Below are 21,024 nucleotides of genomic sequence, written 5' to 3'. Positions count from 1 at the left end.
CCGCGGCCCACGTCGGAGCGTCAGGTTGGAGCCGGGAAGCGGCCCCGGGGGCAGCGGCGGCGGGGGCAGGATGAGCGCGGAGGCGGCGGACCGGGAGGCGGCCACCTCCAGCCGGCCCTGCACCCCGCCGCAGACCTCCTGGTTCGAGTTCCTGCTGGAGGAGTCGCTGTTGGAGAAGCATCTGCGAAAGCCCTGCCCGGGTGAGCGCGGCGCCTGCGGCCCGGGGGCGGGGCGCGCCTGGCCTCGGCCCCCGGGGGCCCCGCACCCCGCGGCCTCCTGGAGGCGAGGCTCGGGGAGGCTCACCCCGAAGGCCCTTCACCCGCTGGGGTCGTTTTGACCATTCCAGGCCTTATCACCTGTGGAGGGGGCTTGTGGTTGCTTGGTTCCCGGAGGCTATCCAGAATGGAGTCTTTATTTTTATTTATTTTTGGAACTGGAGATTGTACCCAGGGGCGTTCTACCTACCTACGAGCTACATCCCAGCTCTATTTTATTTTCAAAACAGGTTCACCCTAAATTGCTGAGGCTGGCCTCTAACCTGAGGTCCTCCTGTCGGGATTACAGGCTTTGTCACCACTCCGGGCTCGGAACCCACTTTTTTTTGGGGGGGGGTGTGTGTTTCTGTAGCACTAGGGATAGAATCCATGGGGGTATTCTATCTCCAGGCTATACTCCTAGCTCTGTCTTTATTTTTAAACAGGGTCTCGTTAGGGTGATGAGAGTCTATTGCTGAGGCTGTCCTCGAACCTGCGATCCTCCTGTCTCAGCCTTCCAAGTACTGGGGTTATAAGCGTGCGCAATCACTCCTGGGTTGGAACCCACTTTTTTTTTTTTTTTTTTTTTTTTTTGCGGATCTGGGAATTGAACTCAGGGACATTCTACCTCTGAGTTACACCCCAAAGCCTAGTTTTTAGTTATTTAATTTTTTTGGTGGTGCTGGGGGTGGAACCCAGGGGCTTTTCTACCTCCGGGCTCTACTCCAACACCTATTTTATACTCTGTTTGGAAATAGGGTCTCATTAAGCTGCTGAGAGCCTCACTAAATAGCTAGCTTTGAACCTGTGTGATCCTCCTGTCAGTAGCAGAGGCTGGCCTCGAACATGATCCTGCTATCTCAGTCTCCCAAATACTGGATTTACAAGCGTGTGCCACCACACCCCTCTTAGAACCCACCACTTTTTTTTGGGGGGGGGTACTGGGGATGGAACTCAGGAGCATTCTACCTCCGAGCTACACCTCCAGCCCTATTTTTTATTCCTTATTTTGAAACAGGGTCTCATCTAATTGCGGACAGCCTCACTAAGTAGTACCTGAGGTTGTCGATGAATCACGATTCTCCTGTCTCAGCTTCCAAATGCGGGGATTATAAGCCTGCGCCACCACACCATGCTGTAGAACCCACTTTTTACAGAACCAGGAGCTGAATAAATTCAGGGAGATGATGAGAAATAAACTGTCCTGGTGCTTAGCCTGGCTCTAGTAATTATCTTAGGTTCCTATCTAACAATACCTTGGTGAGAGGACTTTATATTCCAAAACTGGACTAGATTAAAATAAAATCTTTGAAAGTAGGAACAGCTATATAATGCTCAGTGATTATTTTATAGTAATGATAATGCTTAATATGCCACTTACATGGGTGCTCTTGGGGAAGGGCACAAAACTAGGCATTTGTGGAGAGTTAATGGCATGAGAAGGTAAATTCCTGACCTTAGCATTTTGCTAAGTTCAAATCCACATATTGCTTCTACTGCCTAATGGCACAACTGTATACCTTAACTGAAAGAGACTGCTGCGTGAGAAGTTAGTGTACTTTCTATGGGCAGTTCTGTCACCTGTGTTAGGACCTTTCATCTTTTTGACAGACATTCACTAAGTGCTTCCCGGGTCCTGAGCTTAATTTGTTACATGTTTCTAGTTTGATTCAGACTTCAGAATGATCCTGTGAGGTAGGTGGTGGCATTCTCTGTTTTCTTTGTCAGGAACAAGTACAGAGATCAACACAGTAGTCTGCAGCCGGTGTCTCTTTCCTCTAATTGGCACTGGTCATTTGTTGCACTGGGAGTCGGTAACTGTTTTGCTCTGTGAAGTGCCTTCTTCACTGGCCTTATTCCTCTCTCCTTTCCCACTTTTTAGATATTGCCCTTTGACTTTGAGCCGTGCTTGTATGTATCATATTCCTTAGTCATTTATAGTTACTTGGATTCCTTTTTTGCCCTCAAACCAGTCAATACGGTGAGTACCTTTCCATCTGTATAATGAGAACTTAAATTTAAGAATTTATTTTCTTTTAAATCCTAGATCCTGCACCAGTTCAACTTATAGTTCAGTTTTTGGAACAGGCATCTAAACCTTCAGTTAATGAACAAAACCAAGTTCAACCTCCACCAGATAACAAGAGAAATCGTATATTAAAACTTCTTGCTCTTAAAGTTGCTGCACATTTGAAGTGGGACTTAGATATATTAGAAAAAAGGTATAAAGATTTAAATGAAATTTTATTTGGAGTGCTGTTTATTTTTATTTCTATGTTTTTATGAATTGGCTCTTAAGATGAAAATTATTTTTCTCTATATTCTTGGTTAAACATGCAAGTATTTTTCAAAAAGCATAAGAAAAGCCAAGTGGGGTGGCACACACTTGTAATCCCAGTACTTGGGAGGCTGATACAGGAGAATCATAAGTTTGAGGACAGCCTCAACTACTTAGACTATTCGCAACTTAGTGAGACTCTTCCAAAATAAATAATAAAAATAGGGTGAGGTGGAGTTGCGAGATAGAATGCTCCTGGGTTCAGTCCCCAGTGCTTGAAAAAAAAGCACGTATATTTATTATTATTATTTTTTGTGTATGTTGTACTGGGGATTGAACCCAGGAGCATTCTACCTCCGAGCTACGCCCCCAGCTATATTTTTTATTCTTTATTTTGAAACAGGGTCTCACTGAGTTGCAAAGGGCCTCACTAAGTAGCTGAGGTTGTCTGCCCAGCTAAATTTGAAATTTTAGATGTGATCTTGTAATCCCAGGATTTGGGAGGCTAAGACAGGAGGATCGCATGTTTGTGGCCAGTCTCAACTACTTAGTGAGGCCATCCACAATTTAGTGAGGCTGTTTAAAAATAATAAATAGGCTGGGTCTGTAGCTAGAAGCTAGAGTCTTTCTGGGTACAATCCCTGGTACTACAAAAAAAAAATTTTTTTTTAGATGTGAAATTAAAATTCTGATTATGTTAAGAGTTAACTTATTTTAAGGTATAATCTGAAGTATTTATTTATTTTGTGGTACCAGGGGTGGAACCGAGGGTTTTTACTACCTCTGGGCCATACTTCAAAACCTATTTATATTTTATTTGGAAACAGGGTCTCACTAAGTTGCTGAGAGTCTCACTAAGTAGCTGAGGCTGGCTTTGAACCTGTGCGATCCTCCTGTCTCAGCCTCGCAAGCCCTGGGATCTGGAGTATTTATTTGGGAAGGGGATAAGAGTATCAAATGAAACATTGGCCGTCTATTGATAATTGTTGAATGTGGACCATGAAGTTTCATTGTATTATTTTGTTTAATTTTGTACATGCTTAAAATTTTTGGTAATAAAGTTTAAGAAGCCTTTGAAACTTGATGGGTAAATCTGAAGATTTGATCATGTAACGATGTAGTTATTTTCAGTGAAGACTTGCAATTATGTATTTTGTGCTTCTTGTGCAGCTAACATGCAAACTTGTGCATTTTACCTATTCTTTTTAAGTTTGTCTGTTCCTGTCTTGAATATGCTACTGAATGAACTGCTCTGCATCAGTAAAGTTCCTCCTGGTACAAAGCATGTGGACATGGATCTGGCCACTTTACCTCCAACCACTGCCATGGCTATACTTCTCTACAATAGGTGGTAAGTTTTTCATAAACCTGGAATGTGCTGGGAGCCTCTGTTTAATTGCTCTCTGGCTTTCAGGGGTGTGCTTTTTTTTTTTTTTTTTTTTCTTTTTTTTTGGTGGTACTGGGGATGTAACCCAGAGGCCTTCTACCTCCAGGCTACACTCCCAGACCTATTTTATATTTTATTTGGAAACAGGGTCTCTTAAGCCAGCACAGCCGGCTTCAAACCTGCGCGATCCTCTTGTCTCCATTTCCTAAGTGCAAGGAATACAAACTTGTGCCACCATGCCCGGCATACCAGACCTATTTTTTATATTTTATTTGGAAATAGGATTTCATTAAGTTGCTGAGAGCCTTACTAAGGTGCTGAGGCTGGCTGCGAACCTGTGGTCCTCCTATCTAGGCTTTCCGAGTACTGGGATTACAAACGCTAGCCACCACCCCTGGCTTAGGGGTTTGCGTTTTATTATTTATTTATTTTGGCTTTTTTTTTTTTTTTTTTTTGCGGGTCTGGGGATGGAACCCAGGGGCATTTGACCTCCGAGCTACACCCCCTGCCCTATTTTTTATTCTTTATTTTGGAACCGGGTCTCACTGAGTTGCAGAGGGCCTCACTAAGTAGCTGAGGTTGTCCGCGAACTGTGATCCTCCAGGTCTCAGCCTCCCTAATGCTGGGATTACAAGCGTGCGCCACCACGCCCGGCTTATTTATTTTGTAGTACTAGGGATTGAACCTGGGGTATTCTATTTTAGAGCTATGCCTCCAGCCCTATTTTTTTTTTTTTTTTTTTTGGTGGTGGTGGTACTGGGGTTCCTGGAAGCCCTTCTACCTCCGGGCTACACTCCCAGACCTATTTTTACTTTTTTTTTTTTGGAAACAGGGTCTCCTAAACCGGCACTTGCGGCTGGCTTCTAACCTGTGCGATCCTCCTGTCTCTGCTTCCCAAGCGTGGGGATTACAAGCGTGCACACCTGGCTCCAGCCTTGTTTTTTATTCTTTATTTTGAAACATGGTGTCAGGAAGTTACAGAGGGCTGTACTAAGTAGCTGAGGCTTGAATAGTGCTTCTCCTGTCTAGTACTGGGATTAAAAGCAAGAGTCACCACAGCCTGGTTTTTTTTGAAACACTGTTTCACTGGGTTGCAGAGAGCCTCACTAACCTAACCATCATCCTCCAGTCTCAGCCTCCCGAATGCTGGGTTTACAAGCATGTGCCACCACACCTGGCTTTTTTGTTTTTAATTTTTTATTTTGAAACAGGGTCTCACTGAGTTGCAAAGAACCTCACTAAGTACCTGAGACTGGCTGTGAACTGTGATCCTTCTGTCTCAGCCTCCCGAATGCTGGGATTACAAGTGTGAGCCACTATGCCCAGTTAGGGGTGTGCTTTTAAGGGTCTCCTTTACTAGGAATCTCTCAGAGCATCTTTGGTACTATGAATCTGACAGAAAAATTGGGACTGCATATATTGAAAGCATGCAGCTAAACATTATTTATTTATGTATTTTTTGTTTTTTTGGTACTGGGGGTGGGACCCAGGGGCTTTTCTACCTCCAGGCTGTACTCCCAGACCTATTTTTATATATTATTTGGAAACAGGGTCTTACCAAATTGCTGAGAGCCTCACTCACTTGAGTCTGGCTTCGAACCTGTGCAATCCTCCCAAGGGTTGGGATTACAAATGTGTGCCACCACGCCCAGCTCACAGTTTTATAATTTATTCATTAAATGTCAAAGTTTAGAGAATTTATAATAAGTGTTTTATTTTTTATTTTTATTTTTATTTCTTTTTGCGGGTTTGGGGATGGATCCCAGGGGCATTCTACCTCTGAGCTACACCCCCTGCCCTATTTTTTATTCTTTATTTTGAAACCGGGTTTCACTGAGTTGCAGAGGGCCTCACTAAGTAGCTGAGGCTGTCCACGAACTGCGATCCTCCAGGTCTCAGCCTCCCGAATGCTGGAATTACAAGCATGCGCCACCACGCCTGGCTATAATAAATGTTTTAAAGTACTTGGAAAAATAATTGAAGTGATATTTTATATTTTCTCCTTTCTGTCTTTTCTACAGGGCAATTAGAACAATCGTTCAAAGTAGTTTTCCTGTTAAACAGGCCAAACCTGGACCTCCTCAGTTAAGTGTGTAAGTTGGCAAATATTACCTTTGCTTTTCACTTTTTTCATTAGAATATGTTAAAGTTTTTTTTTTTTTTTTTTTTTTTTTTTTTGCGGTACTGGAAATGGAACCTAGGGGCATTCTACCTTCGAACTACACTCCAGCTTGATTTTTTATTCTTTATTTTGAAACAGGGTCTCACTGATTTGCGAAGGGCTTCACTAAGTAGCTGAAGCTGTCCACGAACCATGATTCTTCTGTCTGAGCCTCCCAAATTCTGGAATTATAAGCATGCGCTACCATGCCTGGCTAAGGTTCGCAAATTTTAATAACCATGTTATAAACTGAGTGTGGTGCACACTTGTAATCCCAGTATGTAGGAGGCTGAGAAAGGAAGATCACAGGTTCATGGATAGCCTCAGTTACTTAGGCTCTCTGCAACTTGTTAAGACCCTGTTTAAAAATAAAGAATGAAAAGTAGATAAATTTCAAAGGTAGAATGCCCTTGGGTTCAATTCCCAGTGCCAAAAAAGAAAAAAATGTTATGGAGAAGCAGAACAGAAATAGAAGGTCAAAGGACCTGCATGAAGGTTTGATTGGAGGAATTAGAGGAATTAGAGAATGAGGTAGCCATCTAGAAATCTAGGGTATATTGTGATAGAAAGGGGAGCACATTCAAAATTGTTGTTCATCTGCAGTGTTAAGGTTTTTTTTCTTCATTTGTCTTTGATATTTCTTGTATTTCAGGAAATTATTATTATTATTTGTGGTATTAGGGACTGAACCCAGGGGCAGTCTATCTATGAGATACACCCTCAACCCTATTTTTTTTTTTTTAATTGTTTTTTGAGACAGGGTCTCACTAAGAGGGCCTCACTAAGAAGCTGAGGCTGGTCCTGACTATGCGATCTTCCTTGTGCAGCTTCCCAGGAAATTATTATATTTTTATTTATTTATTTATTTTTGCAGGTGTGGAGATGGAACCCAGGGGCATTTGACTTCCGAGCTACACCCCCAGCCCTATTTTTTTATTCTTTATTTTGAAACAGGGTCTAAGTTGCGGAGGGACTCACTAAGTAGCTAAGACTGTTTGCGAACCGCGATCCTCCTGTCTCACCCTCCCGCATGCCGGGATTACAAGTGTGCGCTACCATGCCCAGTTTCCCAGGAAATTATTTTATTTAATTAATTAATTTATTTATTTATTAATTTATTTATTTATTTTGGTGCTACTGGGGATGGAACCCAGAGGCCTTCAACTTCCTGGCTACACTCCCAGACCTATTTTATATTTAATTTGGAAGCAGGGTCTCACTAAGTAGCTTAGGCTGGCTTTGAACCTGCACGATCCTCCTCTCTCAGCCTCCCAAGCACAGGGATTACAAGCCTGCACCACCACACCCTGCCCCAGGAAATTATTTTAATATATGCAAACATTACTTCAGAGTACAAAGTTTATTACAAAATTTGAACATAGAGTTTTAATTCTTAAATTCTCCATAGCCATATACTCCAATTTGGAGTTAAAAAGCATAGTTTCTAATTTGAAATAAATAAGATTTTAAGTGTTAACTTGAGTGTTTTCTTTCTTTTTTTTTTTTTTTTTTTTTTTTTGGTCTATGTGGTACTGGGGATTAAACCCAGGGGCATTCTACCTGTAAGCTATACTCCTAGTCTTATTTTATTTTTATAGTTTTTTGCAACGGGGTCTCAGTAGGTTGATGAGAATCTCACTACTTGCTGAGGCTGTCCTCAAACCTGCAATCCTCCTGTCTGAGTATTCCAAGTACTAGGATTACAGGTGTGTGCCACCATGCCTGGCTCTGGAGGTTTTTTTTTTTTTTTAACACCAAACAAAATACTGATGAATTAATGAGGATTATAGTAGTAGAGAGAGAGAGAGAGAGAGTGTGTGTGTGTGTGTTTGTATACGTGTACATGTGCATGCATGTGTGTATGCGAGGGTAAGAGAGAGAGAGAAGATAGGTAGATAGATAGATACTGGGATTGAACCTAGGGAGCATTTTACCTCTAAACTATACTCTCTGCCTATTTTATTTTATTTTATTTTATTTTATTTTGAAATAGCGCCTTGCTAAGTTGTTGAAGATCTCATTTAGTTGCTGCAGCTGGCTTGAACCTGCAATCCTCCTGTGCCCAGCTGAGATTTGGTTTTTTAGCACAAAAAGAAGTAGCATTAAATATACTTTTATAAAGAGCTGGGCGTGGTGGTGCATATTTGTAATCCAAGCATTTGGGATGCTGAAAGCGGAGGATCACGGTGGTTCGCTGCCAGCCTCAGCTATTTCATGAGGGCCTCTGCAACTTAGTGAGACCCTGTTTCAAAATAAAGGATAAAAAATAGGGCAGGGGTGTAGCTTGGAGGTCGAATGCCCTTGGGTTCCATCCCCAGACCTGCAAAAAAAAAAAAAAAAAAAACCAGAAAAAAACCTAAAAACTTTTTTTATTTTTTATTTTTTGGTGGTACTGGGGTTCCTGGAAACCCTTCTACCTCAGGGTTACACTCGACCTATTGTATACTTTTTTTTTTTTTTTTTTTTTTTTTTTTTTTGGGTGGTACTGGGTGTGGAACCCAGAGGCTTTCTACCTCTGGGCTATACTACCAGACCCATTTATATTTTATTTTGGAAACAGGGTCTCACTAAGGCTGGCTTCAAACCTGTGCGATCCTCCTGTCTCAGCCTCCCAAGCGCAGGGATTACAAGTGTGTGCTACCGTGCCCAGCTTATTGTATACTTCTTAATTTGGAAACAGGGTCTCTTAAGCCAGCACTGCTGGCTTCGAACCTGCGCGATCCTCCTGTCTCTGCCTCCCAAGCACAGGGATTACAAGCGCCCCGGCTCAAACACTTTTATATAGGCCAGGCATGGTGGCACATAATTGTAATTCCAGTACTTGGTAGGCTGAAACAGTAGGATCACAGGTTCCTGGCCAGTCTCAGCTACTTATGCCCTCTGCAACTTAGTGAGATTTAGAATATTCTTGATTTAGAATAAGGCATAAAAAATAGGGCTGGGTGTATAACTCAGAAGTAGAATGTCAGCCGGGCGTGGTGGTGCACCCTTTTAGCGTTTGGGAGGCTGAGACCGGAGGATCGCGGTTCGCGGACAGCCTCAGCTATTTAGTGAGGCACTCCATAACTTAGTGAGACCCTGTTTCAAAATAAAGAATAAAAAACATGGCAGGAGGAGGTATAGCTCAGAGTCGAATGTCGCTGGGTTTCATCCCCAGACCCGCAAAAAAAAAAAAAAAACCTCAAACAGTAAAAGCCCTTTTTCCGGGCAAGCTTATAATCCCTAAGCTTGGGAGGTGGAGACAGGAGGATCGTGCAGGTTCGAAGCCAGCCTTACTGGCTTAAGAGACCCTGTTTCCAAATAAAAAGTATAAGATAAGATAGGTCTGGGAGTGTAGCCCAGAGGTAGAAGGGCTTCCAGGAACCCCCGTACCACCAAAAAAAAACAACAAACCTTTTATTTAAACTGGGTATATTCTCACATGCCTGTAATATCAGTACATGGGGGCTTGAGGGTTGAGACAGGAGGATCATAGGTTTCAGGCCAGCCTGGGAAACTTAGTAAGACTGTCTCAAAAGTAAAGAATTAGAGGTATATCCCAGTGGTAGAATGCCCCAATAACTAAATAACTCACTCTTTTTCTCTATCTCTCTTTGTCTGTCTGTCTGTCTCTCTGTCTCTCTCTCTCTCACACACACACATATATACACACACTACTTAAAGTAAACTTCATTTTCAGGAATGATACCCTTAAATTTATAACTTTTTAGTCCAAATAGAAAGACATTTGAATGATCTTTAATTATTTCTCTTTTAGTATGAATCAGATGCAGCAGGAAAAAGAGTTAACGGAAAACATTTTGAAAGTAGTAAGTACTGGCACCATTTATGCTGTAATGCTTCTGGAACATATTTTTAGCATAAAGATGAATTTTCTAATCCTAGGTATGTGAGAGTTGTCACGGTCTAGGTGCAGTAACAGTTTTTACTGTCAGAATATAAGTATTGCTTTTTTTAATTTGCAGGTTATAAACTCTAATGGTAGAGTATGTTATCAATTCTACTGTTGAATGTGTCATATTTTAATAGATAAAAGAAATTGATTCTACAGGTGATGTTTTTGTTCTTTAATATTTTCTAAATATTTTACAAGAAATGTGTAACTTTTTTTTTTTTTTGTGGTACTGGGGATGGAACCCAAGGGCATTCTACCTTCGAGCTACACCCCAGCCCTATTTTTAATTCTTTATTTTTGAAACAGGGTCTCACTAAGTAGCTGAGGCAGGCCGTGAATCCAGATCCTCTGGTCATAGCCTCCTGAATGCTGGGATTATAAGTGTGCACCACCATTCCCTGCTTCTTTTTTTTTTTTTTTTTTTTTTTTTGGTGGTACTGGGGCTGGAACCCAGGGGCTTTCTACAACTCCAAGCTACACTCCCAGACCTATTTTTTATATTTCATTTGAAAGCAGGGTCTCACTAAGTTTCTGAGAGCCTCACTAAGTAGCTGAAGCTGGGGCTTCGAACCTGTGTGATCCTCCTGTCTCGGCCTCCCAAGCACAGGGATTACAAGTGTGCACCACCATGCCTGGCTCTATTTTTTTTTTTTTTAACTTTTTTTGTGGTACTGGAGATGGTACCCAGGGGCATTCTACCTCTAAGCTACACCATCAGCCTTATTTTTTATTCTTTATTTTGAAACATGGTTTCACTGAGTTGCCAAGGCTGGTTGCGAACTATGATCCTCCTGTCTCAGCCTCTGAGATTGATATGCTTTTACCCCACAATAGTAACTTAAGAAGTTTTTGTTTATGTGGTACTCAGGATTGAACCCAGTTGCTACACTTCCAGTGCCTGTGCCACCATACCCTGCTTATTTCCTTGTTTTGAAATGGACTTCCAAATTGGTGTAAGGGGCTTGCTAAATTGCTGAGGCAGGCTTTGAACCTGTTAACATCCAGTCTCTGCCTCCCAATGAGTGGGATTACAGGAGTGTGCTACCACACTTGGCTTTTATAAAAAATTCAATATGAATCCTATTTATTTATTTTTTATTTATTCTTTTTTTTTTTTTTGCGGGTCTGGGGATGGAACCCAGGGGCATTCAACCTCTGAGCTACACCCCTTTCCCTATCTTTTATTCTTTAATTTGAAATAGGGTCTCACTAAGTTACTTAGGCCTCACTAAGTAGCCGAAGCTGTCCGTGAACCACGCTCCTCCAGTCTCAGTCTCCCAAGTACTGGGATTACAAGTGTGCTCTACCACGCCTGACTTGTTTATTTTTTTATTTATTTATTCATTCATTTTTTGGTACTGGAGGTGGAACTCAACGGCCTTTTACCTTCTGTCTATACCCCCAGCCCTATTTTATTTTTTATTTGGAAACAGGGTCTCATTAAGTTGTTGAGAGCCTCAGTAAGTTGCTGAGGCTGGTCTTGAACCTGAGGTGCTCCTACCTCAGCCTCCCATGTTGGGATTACAGGCATATGCCATCACACACAGCCATAAGGTTTTTTTTTTTTTTTTTTTTTTTTTTTTTGTGTGGTACTGGGGTTCCTGGAAGCCTTTCTACCTCCGGGCTACACTCCCAGACCTATTTTTTATATTTTTTAATTTGGAAACAGGGTCTCTTAAGCCAGCACAGCTGGCTTCGAATCTGCCTCCCAAGCACAGGGATTACAAGCATGGCCACCACCACACCCAGCAGACTACTGTAACTTTTAACAAATTGTATCTTCTTATTTTAGTTCAAAAAGCTACAAAGTATTCTGTAAATATTTTTTTGCTGTGTTTATTCAGTTGCTATTTTTTAAATTTTGTTTATTGAATTTTTACAGCTAAAAGAACAAGCTGCTGATTCTATTTTAGTACTAGAGGCAGCCCTAAAATTAAATAAGGATCTTTATGTCCACACAATGAGAACTCTAGATTTACTGGCCATGGAACCAGGCATGGTAAATGGAGAAACTGAGAGTTCTACTGCTGGATTGAAAATAAAAACTGAGGAAATGCAGTGCCAGGTATCAATTATACGTAATGTGAAACAGTTTTTTAAATGTCTTATGAGATCATCTTAGTAATTTCATTTGGATTGCATTTCTGCCTTTGTCTCTTTAACTTTGACTTAAGATGCTGTTATAACTTTGTTTGCAAGCTTATTTTATAGGTATCATAGGACTTAAGGTTTTACTAAAAGTAATGGTAGAAATTTTTTATGTGATTTCATTGTCTCAGTTTTTCAGTTGTATTTAGGAGACAAGTACCAAGAAAGCAGTGAATATGTAACTGAAGTTTATTCATGTTATTAGAAACCTAATTAGACTAAAGACAGACAAAATCCCCAAAGTTAATATTATGTTAGACTAAAAATCTGGTTCTTTAGAAAAAAATATCTGTTTAAGAATGTTAACTTTGTCTAATTTTTCCAACTTTGAGTCTTAGTTTCTTTGACAGTTTCAGTTGATTATTTGTCGGATATTTTATGTGTTCATGCCTTTTTCTTGCTATGTGGTAAAGTCTTTAAAGTCTCATTTTTTATATATATTCATCCTTCTAGCATAGAACCCTGACTGTAATAGAAATTTTAGAATATTCATTGATTACCTAAAGAGGTTCATTAGATTTGTTCCTTTTCAACTATATTCTTTTTCCATATATAAACTGGCATGGCTTCTCTAATCTGGAAAGCAGTAGAAATTGCTAGCCGGTGGTGGTGGTCTGTATTTGTGGTGGTGTGTATTTGTAATCCCAGAATTTGGGAGGCTGAGATGGAAGGATCTGAGTTCGCAGACAGCTTCAGCTACTTAGGCCCTTTGCAACTCAGTGAGACCCTGTTTCAAAATAAAGAATAAAAAAGTAGGGTTGGAGGTATATCTCAGAGGTAGAATGCCCCTGGGTTTCATCCTCAATACTGAAAAAAAAAAGAAGAAGAAATTGTTAAGACAGTGTTGGAAAGGTGCCTTTTTAGATTTAAAATTATTATTAATTAGATTTAAAATTAAAGTAGGCTTTATCAACTTAATATTGGTCAGATTTACATTTTTATCAAGACCTGTTGAGATAGTTTCAGTAGGAATAAAAGTATTGATACTTGGTAACTTTTTTTACATCTATGATACTTGCATTTAGGAGGGTTTCTGGAACTGTTGTATCAGTCTTTTAGAATCTATGATTATTGTTTTTTGGGGACACTGGGAATTGAACCCAGGGATATCCTACTTCTAGCCTCATCCCTAGCCTAATTTTATTTATTTATTTAGCATTACTGGGGATGGAACCTAGGGCATTCTATCTCCTTATTTATTTATTTATCTATTATTATACTGGGGATGGAACCCAGGGGCATTCTACCTCTGAGCTACACCCCCAACACTATTTTTTTCTTTATTTTGAAACCAGGTCTCACTAGGTTGCAAAGGGCCTCACTAAGTAGCTGAGGCTGTCTGCGAACGGTGATCCTACAGTCTCAGGCTCCCAAATACTAGGATTACCAGCGTGCGCCACCACGCCCGGCTTATTTTTTTTGAAACAGGGTGTCACTGAGTTGCAAAGGGCCTCACTGAGTAGCTGAGGCTGGCTGTGATCCTGGATCCTCCTGTCTCAGCCTCCCAAGTGCTAGAATTACAAGCCTGCGCCACCACGCCCGGCCCTTTATTATTATTTTGAAACAGGGTCTTGCTAAGTTAATGAAAGTCTCACTGTTTGCTGAGACTGTTCTTAAACATGCAATCCTCCTTTCTCATCCTTCCAAGTACTGGAAGTGTGTGTGCCAAGTGTGTGCCACCACGCCCAGTTTATGATTCGTATTTCTGGGGATTGAACTCGGGCATTTTACATACCCCCAACCCATTAAAAAAATTTTTTTTTAAAGTTGTAAACAAGGTCTCACTAAGTTACTAAGAGCCTCACTAAGTTGCTTGAGGCTGGCATTAAACCTGCAATCCTGCCATTTGTGATGGTGCATGCTTGTAATCCCCACGCTTTGGGAGGCTAAGACAGGAGGATCGAAGTCAGCCTAAGCTACTTAGTGAGGCTTTCAGCAACTTAGTGAGACCCTGTTTCCAAGTAAAATATAAAATAGGTCTGTAAGTATAGCCTGGAGGTAGAAAACCCCTAGGTTCCACCCCTAGTACCATAAAACAAAACAAAACCTGTGATCCTTCTCTCTTTGTCTCCCAAGTACTGGGATTACAGGCATGCTCCACCATGCCCAGCCCTATTTTACATTTTCTTTTTTTTTGTTTTTATACATTTTATTTGTTTATTTATTTTTTGCTGTACCTCTACCTCCAAGCTACACCCCAGCCCTAATTTTTTAGTCGTTTTTATTTATTTTTATTTTTTTGTGGTACTGGGTGTGGAACCCAGAGGCTTTCTACCTCCAGGCTATACTCCCAGCCCTATTTTATATTTTATTTGCAAACAGGGTCTGAGTTGAACACCTTGCTAAGTAGCTGAGGCTGGTTTCAAACCTGCACGATCCTCCTGTCTCAGCCTCCCAGGTGTGGGGATTACAAGCATGCATCACCACACCCGGCTTAGTCATCTTTATTTTTGAAACAAGGTCTCACTGAGTTGCGAAGGGCCTCGCTAAGTAGCTGAGGCTGTCCACAAACCATGATCCTCTCATCTCAGCCTCCCAAATGCTGGGATTATAAGCGTGTGCCACCATGCCCGGCATATTTTAATTTTGATACTGTGGATTCCACCTTCAAGCTATACCCCCAGCCCTATTTTCTTTTCTTTTTTTTTTTTTTTTTTTTTTTTTTTTTTTTTTTGGTGGTACTGAGGTTCCTGGAAGCCCTTCTACCTCCGGGCTACACTCCCAGACCTCTTTTTACATTTTATATTTGGAAACAGGGTCTCCTAAGCCAGCACGCGCGGCTGGCTTCGAACCTGCGCGATCCTCCTGTCTCTGCCTCCCAAGCGCGGGGATTGCAAGCGTGCGCCACCATGCCCGGCCCTATTTTCTATTTTTAAACAGGGTCTTGCTAGGTTGCTGAGGGTCTTGTTAAGTTGCTGGGGTTTACTCTGAACCCGTGATCTTCCTATCTCAACCTCCCAAGTAGTGAGATTACAGTTGTGTGTTACCACACCTGACTTCTGTTTTATTTTCAATTTGATTAATTTGTTTTTTGTGGTACTGGGGATGAAACCAAAGGGCAGCCTTACCTCTGAGCTATACTCCCATTCCTAGTTTTTAGTCTTTTTATTTTATTTATTTATTTATATTTTTTGTGGGTCTGGAGATGGTACCCAGGGGCATTCAACAACCAAGCTGCAACCCCTGCCCAATTTTGTATTCTTTATTTTGAAACAGGTCTCACTAAGTTGCAGAGGGCCTCATGAAGTAGCTGAGGCTGTTCGTGAACTGTCTCAGCCTCCCGAATGGTAGGATTACAAGTGTGCACCACCATGCCTGGCTTAGTCTTTTAATTTATGAAACGGTGTCACTGAGTTGGGAAGGGCCTCAGAAGTAGCTGAGGCTGTCCTGTCATCCTCCTGTTTCTGCCTCCCGAATGCTGGGATTAAAAGTGTGTGCCACTATCCCCAGCTTAATTTTTTTTTTTTTTTTTTTTTTTGGTGGTACTGGGGGTGGAACCCAGGGGCTTTTCTAACTCCAGGCTATACTCCCAGACCTATTTTATACTTTATTTGTAAACAGGGTGTCACTAAGTTGCTGAGAGCCTTACTTAAGTAGCTGAGGCTGGCTTTGAACCTGTGCGATCCTCCTGTCTCAGCCTCCAGAACGCTGGGATTACAAGCGTGCACCACCACGCCCGGCTTTATTTTTAATTTTGAAACAGGGTTTCAATAAGTTGCTGAGGCTGGCTTTGAACCTGTGTATGTCCAGTCTCAGCCTCTCATGTACTGTGGTATTACAGGTATAAACCACTATGCCCATCTCAAAAATAGTTTTTTCACATTTTGTACTGTCTTTGGAAAGGGGAATTATATATAACTATAATGTGTGTGTACATGTGTATTTAGCTTTTTCCTTTAGAATTCCTTACCTCTAGATGCAAAGAGTTCTCTAGGATCAAAATCAGCCAAACATTGAATGCGGGCTAAATAGTGCAAAGGAATGTTGCAGAGGGTAAGAATTCATCTTGATGCACTGAATAGGCCAGAATAGTATCTGTAAACCTTGTCAGTTCAGAGTGGTTCCATCATGAATATTGGACACTACTACAACTTACGGACTTGGAAAAAGAATAAACACCTGTTGGTGAAGCATAAATGAAAATCACATGAGTAGTTTGGGGATGTATTTGGATGGAAATTGAAAAGTCTGGTGTGAGTAAAAAAGAGGGAAGTAAGCTGAGCGAGGTGGTGCCCGCTTGCAATCCTAGCATTTGGGCAGGCTGAGGATCTCAGCCTGTCCTCAGTTCTTGGACAGTCTCTGCTACTTAGCAAGGCCCTTCGCAATTCAGTGAGATCCTGTTTCAAAAATAGAAAGACTAGCCAGGCGTGGTGGTGTACGCTTTTAATCCCCGCGCTTGGGAGGCAGAGACAGGAGGATCGTGCAGGCTCGAAGCCAGCTGCGCGTGCTGGCTTAGGAGACCCTGTTTCCAAATAAAAATGTAAAAATAGGTCAGGGAGTGTAGCCCGGAGGTAGAAGGGCTTCCAGGAACCCCAGTACCACCAAAAAAAAAAAAAAAAAAAAAAAATAGGGCTGGGGGTGTAGCTCACAGGTAGAATGACCCTGGGTTCCATCTCTAGTACCACAAAAAGGGGGGGGGGTAGAAATGTATGGAGAGAGATATTTGCCAAATTTCATAATCCTTAAAAATCAAAGCAAGGAGTTTGCATTTTCTCTTTGGGGGAATAAGTGAAGACTAGTAAGTCAGATAAACCAGACTAAAGTCTGGGACTGGGGGTAAAGCTCAGGGCAAAGCCCTGGATTCCATCTCCAACACACACAGTAAAATGATCTGTCAGCCATGTGTATAATAAGCACGAGAAAGAATATTAATTTGGTGATTTGAGTTAAAGCCTGGGCTCTCCCACTGCTCAATTCTGTGTTTTTCATGTCACTTTTAATTTTTTTATTTTTTGGTGTGTGGTATTGGGGATTGAACTCAGGAGTATTTGACCTCTAAGCTATATCTCCAGCCCTATTTTTATTTTTTTTTGACCCTATTTTTTAATTTGGAAATAAGGTTTTGCTAAGTTGCTAAGATCCTTGCTAAATTGCTGAGGCTGGCTTCGAACCTGCGGCCTCCTGTCTCAGCCTCCCAAGTACTGGGATTACAGGTTACATCACCATGCCTAGCCAAGGACCTTAGTATTTTCTAAATGGTTGAGAGACTAAATAATCTGTGTTTTCTTTGAGGCGTACATTCAGTGAATATGGGCACCAATATAAGATAAAATTCATGGAAAAATATACAAATCCTATTAGAAAAAGACAAATGGAAAAGTATTATCATTTTTTTATTTTTTATTTTCTTGTGGCACTGGGGGTGAGACTCAGGGGTTTTCTACCTCTGAGTTATACTCTCAGACCTATATTTTGTATTTTATTTGGAAACAGAGTCTCACTAAGTTGCTGATAGCCTCACTAAGTAGCTGAGGCTGGCTTCGAACCTGTGTGATCCTCCTGTCTCAGCTTCCCAAGCATGGGGATTACAAGTGTGCGCTACCATACCCGGCTAAGTATTAGCATTTTATAGTCAGTAATTTAAGCTTCTTGTGTTTATTCAAGTCTGTTTTTTTTTTTTTTTTTTTTTTTTTTGGTTGTACTGGGGTTCCTGGAAACCCTTCTACCTCCGCTACACTGCCAGACCTATTTTTTATATTTTTATTTGGAAACAGGGTCTCTTAAGCCAGCAAGGCTGGCTTCGAACCTGTGCGATCCTCCTATCTCCATGTCCCAAGTGCAGGGATTACCAGTCTGTTTTGATAGGCATTTGCTCCATTCCTCTTTGGGGTGCTCCCTATAATCTCTTCTTCTCTTTGTTAGAAGTCCTTACCTTTCGGGACTTGGTGGGAGGCAGAGCCTGCTTCTTATAACAGAAACTCAAGCCTCTGAATACTGGCTTTTCTATCTTCATCCTTCTTGAGGGTAGGCTGGTCATAGACAGATACACTTAGTTTAGACTGAATCAGTCACTCATAACTCAGAGAAGTGGGAGGATAGGGAATTCATCCTGGTGGCAGCTAGCAGCAACAGTGACAGTGAAATCTCTTTTCTGGGGCTGCACAGCTGCTTCTTTTAGTGTCCAGTGCTGGTGGCCATAGACAGTGTAAGCTGGAATCTGGTGTCAAGATGGATGCAGCAGTACCTGTTCTCACCCGACCAGTGTGGATGGGCTCCTGCCTGACTGTTTGCTTCCTTTGTCTCTTGTTTTCCTCATCTGATTCTTTGACCTGTCCCATAATACTATAGGCTACCTGGAAACGCAACCTTATTGAATCAGTTTTTTGTGTGAATGAATCTGAGTTAGTTTCTGTCGAATTGCTCTTTGAAGTCTGTTTTTTTTTTTAAATCTGCCCTTTTTTCTGTGTTTTCGTTACATAAATATAATTTGAGATCTGTCAACTCTTAAGTCTATGAAAAATTATTAAGCAAATCGGTATTCATTACCATTTCAGGTGTGTTATGATTTGGGTGCAGCTTACTTCCAGCAAGGCTCTACAAATTCAGCTGTGTATGAAAATGCCAGAGAGAAATTTTTTAGAACCAAAGAACTAATTGCAGAGGTAAATACGAGTCATAATAGGCACATCATATATAGCTTTTTAAAACATCTATAGATTTTTGGCTTTAATTTTTCTGGAGATTAAAAAAGCAATGTATTCTGGGTTGGGGATATAGCTCAGTGGTTTAGCATGCAAGAGGCCTTGGGTTCTATTCCCAGTACTACGGAACAAAAAACCAGTGTGTTCATTGCAGTAAATTTATAATGCAGTCAAAAAAGTAATAAAACTGAGAAAAAGATTTGTAATATTGCTACCTGGAAATAACTTTACAATTTTTATATATATATTTTTCTTTTTGTTTTTATATAGTTGTGCTAATATATAGTATTTTATATCTTGCTAGATCTTTGAGGCTTTAAAAAATGAAAAAAAAAATTTTTTTGTGGTACTGGGATTGGAATTCAGGGGCATTCTACTCTGAGCTACACCCCCAGCTCTATTTTTTATTCTTTATTTTGAAACAGGATCTCACTCAATTGTAAAGGGCCTCACAAGTTGTTGAGGCTGGCTGCGAACCCAGATCCTCCTGTCTCAGCCTCCCAAATGCTGGGAATACAATATTATGTATCATTCTTTTTATTTCATTTCCTTTATGTTTGGGCATTTAAGTTACTTAATCTTTATTTTAAAATGCAGGTTTTGTGTCTTCAAGAATAAATTTCTGTTCATATTGTAGATGCTTTCAACTTAATTTCTGTAAATAGAATTACCATATCAATGATTATCATTATTTGGTACTGGATATTGAACCCAGGAGCATACTACTACTGAATATACCCCCAAACTTTTTATATATTATATATATAGTGTGTGTGTGTGTGTGTGTGTGTGTGTGTGTGTGTGGTACTGGGGTTCCCGGAAACCCTTCTACCTGCGGAATACACTCCCAGACCTATTTTTTACTTTTTCTTTGGAAACAGGGTCTCTTAAGCCAGCATGGCTGGCTTCGAACCTGTGCGATCCTCCTGTCTCTGCCTCCCAAGCGGCTATTATATATTTTTTTAATTAAAGAAAAAAAATTTTAAATTTTTTTGCAAAACGGGGTGTGGAACCCAGGGGCATTTTATCTCTGAGCTACACTCCCAGCTTTTCTTTTTTTGTGTGTGTGGTACTGGGATGAAACCCAGGGGCATTCTACCTCCGAGCTACACCTCCAGCCCTATTTTTTATTATTTATTTTGAAACGGTCTCACTGAGTTGCAAAGAGCCTCATTAGGTAACTGCGGCTGTCCACGAAACGTGATCCTCCTATCTCAGCCTCCCAAATGGTAGGATTATACATGTGCACCACCATGCCCTTTTTTTTGGGGGGGGTTGGCGGCACTGGAGATGTAACCCAGGGCTACACCCCTAGCCCTGATTTTTATTTTTTAAATTTTTATTTAATTTTTAGTTTTGCCGTACTGGAGATGGAACCTAAGGGCATTCTACCTCCGAGCTACACCCCAGTCCTATTTTTTTTTTTTTAATTTATTTTGAAACAGGGTCTCACTGATTTCCAAAGGGCCTCACTAGTAGTAGCTGAGGCTGTCCTCGAACCGTGATCCTCCTGCCTCTGCCTCTCAAATGATGGGATTACAAGCATGTACCACCATGCCTGGCTTTTTTTTTTTTTTTTTTTTTTATTCTTTATTTTGAAACAAGGTCTCACTAAGTTGCATAAAGTCTCACTAAGTAGCTGAGGCTGACCTTGAAGCTGGGATCCTCCCGTCTCAGCCTCCCCAGTATTGGGATTACAGGTATTTTTTTTTTTTTTTTCTGCAGGTCTGGGGATGGAACTCAGGGGCATTTCACCTCCGAGCTACACCCCCTGCCCTATTTTTTACTCTTTATTTTGAAACTGGGTCTCACTGAGTTGCACAGGGCCTCGCTAAGTAGCTGAGGCTGTCCGCGAACCGCGATCCTCAGGTCTCAGCCTCCCGGATGCTGGGATTACAAACATGGGCCACCACGCCCAGCTGAAACACTATTTCTTTGTCCAGTTGTGGTGGTGCACACTTGTAATCCCAGTACTTGGGAGGCTGTGACAGAAGGAGCGCAGGTTCCTGGCCAGCCTCAGCTACTTAGTGAAGCCTCCAAAATTTAGTGATACCCTGTTTCAAAATAAAGAATAAAAAGTGGCTTGGTAAGCCAAGTGTGGTGGCGCACGCTTGTAATCCCAGCATGTGGGAGGCAGAGACTGAAGGATTGCAGTTTGAGGACAGTCTCAGTTACTTAGCAAGGCCATCACCACTCAGTAAGTCCCTGTTTCAAATATAAAAAAAAATAGGACTGCGGGTGTAGCTTGGAGGTACAATGC

General features: G+C 41.3%; 1 protein-coding gene across 1 annotated transcript in view; it reads left to right on the top strand.

The window, feature by feature from the left end:
• Nucleotides 1–70: 70 nt before the first annotated feature.
• Nucleotides 71–21,024, top strand: part of INTS8 (integrator complex subunit 8) — a gene marked incomplete at both ends in the record, with an annotated part of 62,764 nt that continues 41,810 nt past the window's right edge. The window contains 7 exons of the mRNA XM_080695275.1: nt 71–200; nt 2,302–2,476; nt 3,743–3,883; nt 5,941–6,012; nt 9,838–9,889; nt 11,858–12,040; nt 18,618–18,725. Coding sequence (XP_080551401.1) covers nt 71–200; nt 2,302–2,476; nt 3,743–3,883; nt 5,941–6,012; nt 9,838–9,889; nt 11,858–12,040; nt 18,618–18,725 — 861 coding nt within the window. The remainder of the gene's footprint in view (nt 201–2,301; nt 2,477–3,742; nt 3,884–5,940; nt 6,013–9,837; nt 9,890–11,857; nt 12,041–18,617; nt 18,726–21,024) is intronic.

The sequence above is a fragment of the Muscardinus avellanarius genome (genome assembly GCF_963383645.1).
Source record: "Muscardinus avellanarius genome assembly, chromosome: 4".
Lineage (NCBI taxonomy): Eukaryota > Metazoa > Chordata > Mammalia > Rodentia > Gliridae > Muscardinus > Muscardinus avellanarius.
Note: the sequence above shows the minus strand (reverse complement) of the source record. Positions and strands in the feature narration are given on the sequence as shown.